Here is a 12,398-nt window from a genome sequence, read left to right on the forward strand (position 1 = left end):
TACTTTATTAAGCATGTTGTTTCAGACTGTGTTTTCTCTGTGTCTTACTTTTGATGAAGGCAGTAATGCTTGCTGTTCAGTTGTGCAACAACAGAAGTCATTTTTATACCTAATTATATTACACAAAGGTTTCAGCTCAGTTTTTCACCCAATATACACTGCCGTTCAAAAGTTTGGGAACACACAGACAGTTTCATGTTTTCCGTGACAGCTCACACTCTTATTCATGTGTTAACAAGGGTTTTCTAATCATCAATTAGCCTTTTAACACCGTTAGCTAACACAATGTAGCATTAGAACACAGGAGTGATGGTTGCTGGAAATGTTCCTCTGTACCTCTATGGAGATATTCCATTAAAAATCAGCTGTTTCCAGCTAGAATAGTCATTTACCACATTAACAATGTCTGGACTTTATTTCTGATTAATTTAATGTTATTTTCATTGAAAAAAAAAGTTGTTTTTTTTCAAAAATAATATTTTAAATGACCTCAAATTTTTAAACAGTAGTATACATAATTAACTCTTAGATGCTTAAGTGGGTCAAAAATGACCTGGTGAGGTCATTTTCATGCCATATCTTTGTAATGAAAAGTTTTTACCATTTCATTTTCTAGCTCTTCCTCAAAAAACATGTTTCTGACATCATTCCATTTCAATTTTTAAGTTACCTTCTAGACTTTTAAAGAAACTGTAATAATTGTATTACTACCCCAAGCTCTTTATCACTGATAATATCATACGAGAGGTGATACAGTGCACAAGTTTGGAGGAAATGTGAGGAAAAATGTCAACAGAATGGATGTTGACATTCTTCTGTTGCTGTTCTGTGTAATCTTTTTTCCCCCATTTATCCAAATCAGTTATAACGGGAAAAACAATCAGATTTCAAAAATGATATCATTCAAGCTATGATACAAACAATTAAACAAATTACTATTCTTCACCAAAATGACAAAAATGCCATAAAAACACATTGATTCTTATCTGGGTTATTTTTGATCCACTTACGGAAGAACGTAGGATCCAAATCACTGGAGCATCTAAGGGTTAAATTCATGCATCAGCCTGGACTTAACTGCCACATTTAACAATGAAAAATCGACCGAGGCGAGGACTCGTGAATCAAGAGTGGTTAGGAAAAACTATTTGGATGTACACTACTGAAGATAACACTAAATTAATCAGAAATACAGTCTAGACATTAATGTGGTAAATGACTATTCTGCATGGAAATCTTTAATGGAATATCTCCATAGGGGTACAGAGGAACATTTCCATCAACCATCACTCCTGTGTTCTAATGCTACATTGTGTTAGCTAATGGTGTTGAAAGGCTAACTGATGATTAGAAAACCCTCGTGCAGTGATGTTAGTACATGAATAAAAGTGTGTATTTTCATGGAAAACATGAAATTGTCTGGATGACCCCAAACTTTTAAACGTTAATGCATGTGATCTAAATCTGTTAAAAAAAAAGTTTAGAAAAAGCAAATCCAGGGAGAAGCCATCCAGCTAAGAACAGTTGAAGGTGTTGTCTCCAGGTTATAGTACATTTTTTTCACTTGGAGTTGCCACAGACTTATTTTTCAACACTGTTCTCTTCACTAACAGTATCCAAATACAAAAATCAACAAACTCAAGCACTTATTCAAAAAAAAAAAAAACTGCTGAAGTTTAAAAACTCTTTCCAGTAACCCAGCTTTTAGACAGAATATAAAGCACAGCTCACCTTTGCTTAAACCTGCTCCAAACACATAAACTCTCTGAAATTACAGTTTATTAAAGTGCATAATATTTATACAAACAGGGAACAGCAAACAGAACAGTGCATCAGGTAAACGTGTAATATTCCAATGTGCAAAACATTTTCAATTGCTTTTACGTTTTTTTTGGTTAAATATTAGTCATGAATAGGCATAAAAAAACAGTCCTTACCGCACACCTGCACCGTGATTATTACGTAGGAGTCAAAACTGCCTCAAAAACACTGTGTAGCAGAAGAGCGTTGCAGGATATGTGTGTTATCTCTCATACCAGCGGCCCTGTGCCCACCCACAACCCTGATTTCGTTAAGAATAAAATAATGTTAAGTACTAAGCAAACGGCAGTCAAATAAATAAAACGAGAGTTCACATAAAACAGCCGTAATGAGTAATTTCGGCTGCAGGCCTCTCTTCTCCAGGCCCGCTGTCTCCGCTCAGAACCAGCAGGAAATAAAACACCTCACAGCCAGTTTGCTTTCTGTTGTCGGTTTTTTTTTCTTTTTCTTTTACAGAGTCTCCAGGAAAGCAACAACATCCGTATGTCCGTTCTGTGCAGCCAAATCGATGGGCAGGCGGTTCGCGTGGTCCCTGGCCTGCGGGTCAGCCAGGAACTTCACCAGCAGGCGCGCAGTGTCCACAAAGCCCGTCCTGGCCGCGTCGTGCAGCGGCGTGGATCCGGTGCTGGGGTCCGCCACGTTGGGATCCGCTCCGTGTTCCAGCAACGCCTGAGCCACCGGGGAGCTGCCCATCATCATCACCTTCACAGGAACATGGCCGTTACTTAATGAGAGCACCACACCGGGTGACAGAAAACACACCCTGGCTGCTACAAAAAGGAGGGCATTTACGCACTTGGACAAATGTTGGTTTTATTTAGTTTTGCTGCTTTTAACGCATTTTCCCCTTCTTCATCAGTGTGTATTTGCATACTTAGGAAAAAAACGAACCATTACAGTTGTTTCTGGGCCTATGAACAAGTGGAAATATGGTCCCTCATTGACTATAATTTACTTGAGTGGAAATGAGCAAATGAAGGCTTCTATTTTACATCTAAACAATAAAAAAGAAATCAGCCTGCATCTGCAAAAGGCTCCCCTACATTTAGCTTAAATAGAAATTAAATAAATTAGGAAAGAAAATTGAGTGTTTCTCCACATTAAAGTTGCTTGATAACTTAGGCAATATAATTGTAAAAATGTGGCTGTGTTTATGCGCCACGGACAGCTGGAGTTGTTATGCTGCTGTAATTACCAGTTTTAGAGATAAAGAACAATCTCTCACCTGGATGTTTTATGGGGGTGTACGGGATAATTATTTTATTATTGCTTTCGATTTGATGTGTGAGTTAGAAAACAATCTCGAGCAAAATTCAAGCTGCTACTTTAAAACTGACACTTTATTTAGCTTTAGGTAATTTGCAGCTAAATCTATGATATAAATCCTAAAAGGAGAGCTGGATTGTGTTTTTTTTTTTTTGTTTGTTTTTTGTCGGTGTAAATAAGCAGATCGCTAAGTAATCTGGAGAAGCGTTACTTTCTCCAAACTTAGGCCGAATTAAAAAATAAAAAAACAAAGAAAATAGATCATGTTCATGTTCCCAGGTTGTGAGTTTCTGTGCGACAGGCATGCAGCTGGTTGTCATATGAACTTAACTCATGTTTTGTTTTGCGTCTCCACCGACCTGCACAGCGGTTCGTCCAAATTTGTTCACCCCGTTAACCGGAGCTCCTGCCCGCAGGAGATCCTCCACATCCGCCGTGTTCCCCTTCGCCGCTGCGGTCGTCAGCTCATCCTGGAGAGACATTTCCCCACCGCCGGGATCCTCCGAGTGGAGACTTGACAGGTAGATCGGGTGATGCTTCTTCGAGGAGGAACCACAACAAACCGGAGCGCCCGTCGACTGAAACCGTGGCTTGTGCTCGGTTTTGTTCCGCCGCTCGGGGCTCCTCCGTCCCCCGGGAGCTCCTCACTGCGTCCGGGCCGCCGGCTGCTCGGGTGACCGGCTGAGTGAACGGAGCATCGCCTGTCTGTTCAGCTGTCGATCGCTCGGTCGGTCGCTCGGTGTCTGTCCGGACTTGTCTTTATTTTGAATGGGTGACGTCACCGCTGCAGTGGCGCGATCGTGCGCATGCGCAGCCCCAGCTGAATTTGACAAGCAGAAGCGCCACATTTTAGTTTCCTCAATTCCTGCTGCGGGGGTAAGGGAGGTCGAGTTTTACTGACACACCTTCAAAAAAAGCCCCCAAAATCAGTGAGTTTCTGGGCGATTAATGATTTAAATTAAAAACCCGGCAGCCAATGGATGAAAGCAAATAGGTAGGCCACATTTCCTTTTTGTCCTTGTGTAGGCCCAGGCTGCACATTTCACTGAAAAGTTTTTCTCCACTACATTTGTGCTAACTTTATGTACTTTGCGGACACAGGTTAACACAATATAATCACCAAACAATGTGTGATGTGTTAAAGGTGACAGAAAGGCTTTATTCACACAGGAATAGTATCCACAAGCTTCACAGCTGCGTTTGCACTAATTAATAGCTTCACATTCCCAGCTGCAACATTAAAGGATTGTTCTAGAGTTCACCCTTGTCGAGTGAGCAATCTCACCCTGGGGCTTTTTAACAGCAGTGTTGGAGCTTTCAGTTATATCACAGTATTCTCATTTATCAAAGGGGTCCACAAATGCATTAATTTCTTTCCTCCTGCTATACTTTAATTTAAAAAAAAAAAAAAACAACTTAAAATGCTTCGAAAGAAAAAAGAAATTTAAGGATCTGTAGTTCTGTGGTTCTGTGATTCCATCTGCTGGTGAAGATCATGTGATGTGACTCTAAGGTTCAGAGAAACTACAAAGTGGACCTTTAAGTGTTTTTTTTTTTTTTTTATCACTTCGCCAAGGAATGCAGAGTTATGTGACACTCAATGTCTGTTTGTCTGTCTGTTAGCAACATTACTCAAAAACAGACGAACAGATTTGGAGGAAATTTTCAGGGAAGGTCAGAAATAACAGAAAGACTAAGTGATTAGATTTTGGCAATGATGCAGCTTATCGTTTGGATCCACAGATTTGTTAAAGATTTCTGTATCATTGCGAGATAGCGAAATGATGTCACTGTAACTGTGACAGCAAGTGAAAACTATGTCAGTTGATTAAATTGTGAGGGTGTTTCTGCGTCCCAGCAATTCCCACCACCTGCTACATATTTATGTCTCATGACTCGGTATCTGTACATAACATATATGTGAATAACACACGCCTGTGCTCAGTGTAAGGTCATTTTGTTTGTGGGTACATCTATATTAAATGGCCACATTCTATAGTGGGGTGATTTCTGATGATCAGTAACTCATACACAAATGCTGCATTTCTTAAAAAATAAAAATGCAGCATTTCTGACAATGCCATATGGGGGAATGAACAGCCTTGGCACTTACTGTGGTCTCTGGCTGCTTTTGTTGTTACTGTTGTCTGGCCAGGCAATGAAAGTCAATACAAGGCCAACTAATTTTCTGTCACACTCCACCAACTTTACAACTAGAGAAGCACTCAGAGAGCGCAGTATTCCACCAAGGCTGCTCAGCTGTTGACGATTTCCGATGGATAAGTCCTCAGCGGTGGATTTGTAGTAGGATTGCAATCATGTTCAGCAGGAAGCTGAAATAGTGTTTACTTATCATAGTTACAGTGACTCTGTGCTGCTATCTCGCAATGACACAGAAATCTTCAACAAATCCATGGATCCAGACTATAAACTGCATCACTGCCAAAATCTAATTAGTCGGTCTTTGTGTCATTTCTGACCTTCCCTGAAAATTTCATTCAGATCTGTTGGTCTGTTTTTGAGTAATATTGCTAACAGACAGACAGACGGACAGACAAACAAACATACGCCGATTTTCACATAACTCCACCGTGCTCCTTGGTGGACTGATGATATAGTGATACATACACTAAGCAGCTTGGAGCGTCTGCTGGCTGTTTCACTTTGGTTTACTCTTATTTATTTAACTTCTACTGGCAACACTTTTAGTCTATCTGTTACTGCTTCACTGCACTAAAACACTAAGTAAGATTCTTTGTTTGTGAAAAGCTGCTCCGCAATAAAACTTTCTGATTCTGTTGGTAATGAGACAGGCTGGTTGTCTGCCCTAAAATACCTGAAATATACAGTACACACGGCTCTGGAAAATATGATGCAGTGACTGCTCTAAGTCATCTGTGACAAACTGAAACAAAACTTTAAAAAACGGTTAGTTTTTGCTGAGCAGGCTGATCCGAGGTTTGTCAACATGGCAGAGGAACCAAATGCATCACCTCAATAGAGGCCTTTCACAAAGCGACTGGAATGTCCATCTGTCTCCACAAAGTCGCAGTCAGCAGCCACTGTGTGTGAACAATAGCTGCTATATGTGTTAATATAAGTAATATACGTGTCTTCATAGAGGATGTGGTTGTCACTGTGAAAGCATAACGTTCTGCTTCTCCGTTGTTTAACCAGCTTCACCACGACTAAACTTGATTTTTTTTTTTTTTTACAAAACGTGACGACCTTGATGGAGGAGAGACAACCACATGATGACTGTGTTCCCAGCCTCTGCTAGGAATGTAAAATAGCTGGACTGATGGAATAACGGGTGCTAGATACACCTCAGTATCACATTAAAACCATCAGACTGAACAAGTTCTGACACTGGGCTGAGATTGAGGAAGATTAGTCTTGAATTATGATTCTAACTTTTTATTTAAACAGGACAACACACGGCTCCGCATTTATTTTTTAAAAGAAAAACCTGCACTGGCTTGCATATACGTAGCCTCTGTGTGCTCGGCATGGGCTGTGTGCACTTCTGTCAAGATGTTCATTATCTTATCTTACCGTACGGTTTCTGAGGAAGAGGGCAAATTTTGAAACTATCTTTCAAAGACACAGCATGTCTTATGATTAGCTGTATTTCTGATGAATACTTTGAGGATTCTGATTATTCAGCGTGGCTGTGGGCGGCCGGTTCTTCTGCTTTTCTTTTCTGAGTGATTAACGTTAACCAATACTGCAGTCGGGGTGATATGTAATGACGCAAATTAAAACTGAAACTTATATTTTGAAGCTGAATTAGTGACTTAGAAGGTAGTCAGACACCATTTTGAAGCCACTGTCAGTGAGGTGAAGTCACAGTCATTCATACAACACATTTAAAATAGCAGCTGTTGGACGAGCTCTCCAGCAGACAAATGAGAAGTTAAATATTATTGAACATTTCTGATGTGAATTTACATTGTAATTTAAAATCCTACATTACATAAAATGCTAATGTTTTTTGACTAAATAAAATTCTAAGACTAAAACTCTACAGTACTATTAACAATAATTCTAATTACATAACTGCTATGTGCCTTTCCTGGTTAGGGTGAGGTTAAAGGAGGGAGAAAAGGATATCAGAGAGAAACACTGGACCGAGCCAGAAATATATGCAGTATGTGTTTATTCATTGTCAAAATTATTTATTTTTTTGAATTTTGAAAATATATATGTTAGGCTTATGATTTAGCATTCATTTTATTTTAAGAAACACCAAAACAAGACAAAATATCACAAAACGAGACATAAAACAACAAAAGCAAGAAACGAAATTACCAGAAATGAGATGCGACACAAAACAAAAAACAGACAAAAAAAAGTTACAAAGAGACAAAAAAAAGGACAACGACACAAACAAGACAAAAATGGCAAAAGCGTGAAACAAAACGACGCACAAAACAATGAATAAAGCAAAACACAAAATGGCAAAAATAAGACCAAAAAAACCATAAGCGAGACAAAAAGGAAGCACAAAACGACAAAAACGTGAGACAGACGACATTAACGTGAGACATAAAAAGACAAACACAAGACGAATCGTACAAAAATGAAAAAATGTGACAAAAAGAGCAATACAATATTTTACTTTATGCTCAAACCAACTTGTCAAGATCTAGAAATTATTTAAAATGAACAGTTTTACAGATTTATAATTTGCAGTCGATTTCTTCTCTGTAATTTTCACATTTTGCAAAGTCGTCCTGCAGGCCAGACTGGACCCTCTTCCAGGCTGGTTTTGGCCCGTGGGCCGCATCTTTGACACCCCCTGTACTAATACAACCATGACAGAAACTCAATTGTAAGTTAAAGTTTTGCAGGTAAAAGCATAGCAGAAGTTCCATCAGAAACAATTATTTAAAAGTGTAAAATATTTAAATTTTGCGACGGACTGCATAACTACGACTGATAAGTTACTTTCTACATTGTTTTACATCTTGATGTTGTAGCTGGCCACAATGAAGTTTATTTTCTAATTTTTCTATGGTCATCATGCACTTTCTTATGCAAAAGATGAACAAGAGTCAATACAACCTCAAGCAGCAACTATTCACCCCCCAAAAACAGGATTCTTCATAAGTTAATGCATGAATGCACATCTTAATTTCCATAATTTTCCTTAACTGCCATTTTAATCCCGAAAACACCCTGATGTCTTTTTATTGCCCTGCTAGGTAGCATCAGTTATCTCCTCGGTCAGTTGCTCAGAGGAGCCTGTGTGTGTTGAGAGTCATCATAGAAATTATTGACTCTGAATTGTCATAAACTGACAGATCTCAAAGAAAAGTAGTTGGTGGTCAAACATTCGCACACACCTCAGTCACTGCTTGGTTAAAAAAAAAAGGGTTAATAGAATAAGTAGCATTGTACTAGCGTTGGAATGAAAGCTAAGTTTTATGGTTTGTTTGCTACAGGGGTTGTAATTAATCCCTTTAATTTGAAAAAAATCAATACGATATGTAATTTTTAATTTGAATTTAGATTTTTTTTTTAAGCAGAAGTCAATATATATGTAGTAAAAATTCATGTTCTTTTCCTCTGAATTGTGGCAAAGCAGTAGAATAAGGTAGCATGCAGTGGAAAAATATGAGTGTGTGTGTGAGCAGTTAGATGAAAAGTGATTAGAACTTGACTTTGCAGCTAATAAAATATGTCATTTTTTATAATGTAGATTTTTATAATAAATGATAATAAATGAATAAATGTATATAGTAAAAAAGGTTATATTCCTCAGAATTGTAGCAAAGCAGTAGAATAAGGTAGCATACAGTAGAAAAATATTCATATCTTAACTTTACAGCTAGTAAAATACGTAATTTTTAAATTTTAATTTAGATTTTTATAAGAAGAAATAATTATGTGTATATATAGTAAAAATTATGTTATTTTCCTCTGAATTGCAGCAAAGTAGTAGAATAAGAGAGCATACAATGTGGAAAACTATAAGTGTGTTTATGTGAGCACTTAGATGAAAGTTGATTGTAACTTGACTTTGCAGCTATTAAAATATTTCATTTTTAATTTAATTGAGATTTTTATTATATATAGTAAAAATGTGGTTATTTTCTTCTAAATTGTGACAAAGTATTTGTATAAGGTAGCATACAATGGGAAAATATGTGCGTGAGCCCTTAGATGCAAATTGATTGTAACTTGACTTTGCAGCTAATAAAATATGTAACTTTTAATTTAGATTTGTATAAGAAGAAATAAATATGTCGCAAAAAATATGCTATTCAGAATTATAGCAAAGTAGTAGAATAGAGCAGCATGTAATGTGGAAAATGTGTGTGAAAGCAGTTAGATGATGCAGATAACTGATGATGACAAGACTTTGCAGTGTTTTGATTTGTGTATCAGAAAATACTTGATGTAGGACTGTTAGGTCACCGGTGGTGAAGTTAGACATTAAAGCAGTGTGTGGTGATGTGCGTCAATACTCTTAATTCTCCATTTATTTGTGTAAATGTGAGCAGACCTGTGCGGAATGTGTGTTCGTCTTGAGGTTGAGCCTGTAGCGATGGAGGCTGAGAGTGGGTGGAGGTGTGTTGGCCTGGAAGTCCCCTGTGTGCGAGCACATGTGTGTGTGTGTGTGTGTGTGTGTGTGTGTGTGTGTGTGTGTGAGATTGGTGTTAGAAAAAAAAGAGGGCACTGTGAATGATTGCAGACGTTATGCCTTTTATGCTCTGTTTAAAGTATGGGAAAGTAAACAGGTCACAATTTTACCCAGTGAAAGGACCAAAAAAAGTAGACAATTAAAGCTTGCTTTTAATAACAACCAAGGCCATCATCAAAACATGTCTTATTCGGCGGTTTGTCTTTGTAGGGCTTGACTTCATGACATCAGTGCATTTGGAACGTTCTTTTGGTCAGAAAAATGCTTTAAGAAGAAAGTCCTCCTCTTCGCGGCTAAATTTAGCCGCTTAGTTTGGAGAAAAGCGGTCAATAGTGATGTGGGCATCATTGTAATCTGTCAGTTATATGGTGTTTCCCACAGAACCTCCTCCGACTTACATACAGCTGGGTGCTCAGTTTGCTAGTGTTACTGCTCTAAAAACTGAACCAAAACTTTTACCGGATTTGGCTATTCGGTTTTTGATTTCTTTCTTCCTCTTCGCTCTGTATCGAACTGTGCTTCGCATACTAAAATAGCTGCGCAATCCAAACCACTGTCCTCGACAGTAGAGAAGGGGAATACCTACGCTCTGATTCCCGACGAATGAAATCACCTCCTGCTGACTGTTCATTTGAAATCCCCCTTTTATTGTCGGTTTAAATGGTGTTTTTGTCTGCCCTTTTCATCGCTATAATGCTGCCTGCTAATGAATTTATTACTTTATTTAACTGTAAAAGGCTAGATTTGCAGTGATAGGACACTTTCAACTGGCCCTCAGCTCTTTTTTTTAAGCTCTGTTTATTCTCTTCCTGTGTCATTTCCACATAAAAGACAAGCTTGTGGGTACAGATAAAGGACATTTTTGCAAAAAGTTGGAGTTGAACAGTTCGGCCTTGGTTCAAATATGACATTTCAGCCTCTTCAGAGCAGCCATATGTCAACAAATTTATCATTTCTATGAAGTACGCTGAACACTCATGCTCCACCTTGAGTCTGCCTCCACCCAGTGGAGCTAGTTTTCTATGTCGGACCACACTTGTAGCAAGAAAAACACTCAGACATCAGAAATCTTGGAAGAATTTGTGGCAGAAATCACAGCAACATAGAATATGGCCGTCTTACATAGGTGTACCCACAAACAAAATGACCTTGCGCTGAGTACAGTCCTGTGTTGTGCATATGTACGTGATGTACGGATACCGAATCGCTTGACCTAAATATGTAGCAGGCGGCAGGAATTAGGGCTGCAGCTATCGATTAATCGAGTAATTGTATGTCTCTGTCTCATGCACGTTACGGCATCAGAAGCAGAAGTGGGCGCACTGTGCAGCAGAAATAACCGTCTGGGCGGAACACACACATATATAATATATGCATGATACAGCGTGGATGTCTGTGCTGATGGACGAATATTTGCACTGTATCGTGCATGTATTTACACGCTGTAGCCCTAGCGGGAATTGATGAGATTCAGAAGCATACTCACAATTTAATCAATTGTTCCTTGTTTGATTTGCGACGGATGAGTCTGGATAAGTCCACAGTGGTGGATTTGTAGTATAATCGCAATCATGTGATCATCAGCAGGCAGCTGACGTAGTGTTCACTTGTTGTCATGGTTACAGTGACGCAGTGCTGCTATCTCACAATGATACGGAAATGTTGAAAAAAATTGTGGACCCATACTATAAGCTGCATCACTGCCAAAATCTACTGAGGTGGTCCTTGTGTCATTTCTGACTGTCCATGAAAATTTTATCCAAATCCGTTTGTCTGTTTTTGAGTAATGCTGCTAACCGACATACAGATGCCGATCATCACATAGCTCCGTCGTGTTCCTTGGCAGAGGAATAAATTCATTTCTCTTTATTTGAGGGCTTTCGCAAACCTGTTGCTCTGAGATCTCTGGACAAGGCACGATGCTAGTCGGTGAGATGCTTTGCTAAGTTTCGTTGTGGTTTCTGTGGTGTCCGTTCGTCCCTTTTTGAGTACTGTTGCTAACAGACAAATAGACAAACGTACGCTAATCGCCACATAACTCCACCAAGGAACATGACAGAGTAATGTTGGTTTCTGGCTGGCAGTTCTGCACTACATGTGGTATTTCACCGTGTTGTGATGAAGCGCCGCCCCGCTCACACCCTTACCTTTCACATTGTTTGATTTTTAATTGTCTTCTTGACGTCATTGGTGTCTTTATGAGATTTCACAGAGGTTTGATTATTACAACAGACTGTTTTTCAGAGCTGCAGTGTGTCCGTGAAGTTAAATTGCACAACATTTGAATGAGGTTATGGCTCTGTTTACTTCCCCAGTCCCGTGAAGCCCTTCCTCCACTATTTGCAGACCGCTCATTACATCAAAGGCGCATCACAATCTGTGACTTAGGTTAAGCACACACAATTCTGCATACTGTATTGCAGATAAAGCCTTTGTGATGTTGGTGTTTTCGCTTTGAAGTCCACTTTTGTCAGAACACTTTCCATGAACTGAGGGATAACGGCCAGACAGAGGCAGGGCTTTGTTTTAAATCTGAGGTTACTTTATAACGACGATATAATCGATCCATTCATTCTATCAAAATATTCAGTAAGTCTTGAATTCTTTCTGCCTTACTAATCTCACTCATCCAAAATAGAGTCGGGCTAAGAGACACCACCCT

General features: G+C 38.9%; 1 protein-coding gene and 1 long non-coding RNA gene across 4 annotated transcripts in view; one reads left to right on the top strand and one right to left on the bottom strand.

Moving 5' to 3' along the window:
* Positions 1–1,762: 1,762 nt before the first annotated feature.
* cdkn2a/b (cyclin-dependent kinase inhibitor 2A/B (p15, inhibits CDK4)) lies at positions 1,763–3,854 on the bottom strand. Its single transcript, XM_022193715.2, has 2 exons — positions 3,447–3,854; positions 1,763–2,523 (listed from the first exon to the last, which is right to left on the bottom strand). The coding sequence occupies exons 1-2, from the start codon at positions 3,567–3,569 to the stop codon at positions 2,272–2,274; spliced, it is 375 nt and encodes a 124-aa protein (XP_022049407.1). The 5' UTR covers positions 3,570–3,854; the 3' UTR covers positions 1,763–2,271.
* A 106-nt stretch (positions 3,855–3,960) lies between these two features.
* The window catches only part of LOC127533076 (uncharacterized), a 165,071-nt gene continuing 156,633 nt past the window's right edge, over positions 3,961–12,398 (top strand). For all 3 annotated transcript variants that reach the window (XR_007940649.1, XR_007940650.1, XR_007940651.1), the window contains exon 1: positions 3,961–4,081. This is a non-coding gene — a long non-coding RNA (uncharacterized LOC127533076). The remainder of the gene's footprint in view (positions 4,082–12,398) is intronic.

This window comes from Acanthochromis polyacanthus, chromosome 3 (assembly GCF_021347895.1).
Source record: "Acanthochromis polyacanthus isolate Apoly-LR-REF ecotype Palm Island chromosome 3, KAUST_Apoly_ChrSc, whole genome shotgun sequence".
NCBI lineage: Eukaryota > Metazoa > Chordata > Actinopteri > Pomacentridae > Acanthochromis > Acanthochromis polyacanthus.

Excerpts from the sequence above, each read along its gene's own strand:
- cdkn2a/b (XM_022193715.2), bottom strand. The coding sequence starts at position 3,569 with ATGTCTCTCCAGGATGAGCTGACGACCGCAGCGGCGAAGGGGAACACG. Across the intron at positions 2,524-3,446 it reads TTGGACGAACCGCTGTGCAG|GTGATGATGATGGGCAGCTC; the intron begins GTCGGTGGAGAC and ends GTTCCTGTGAAG.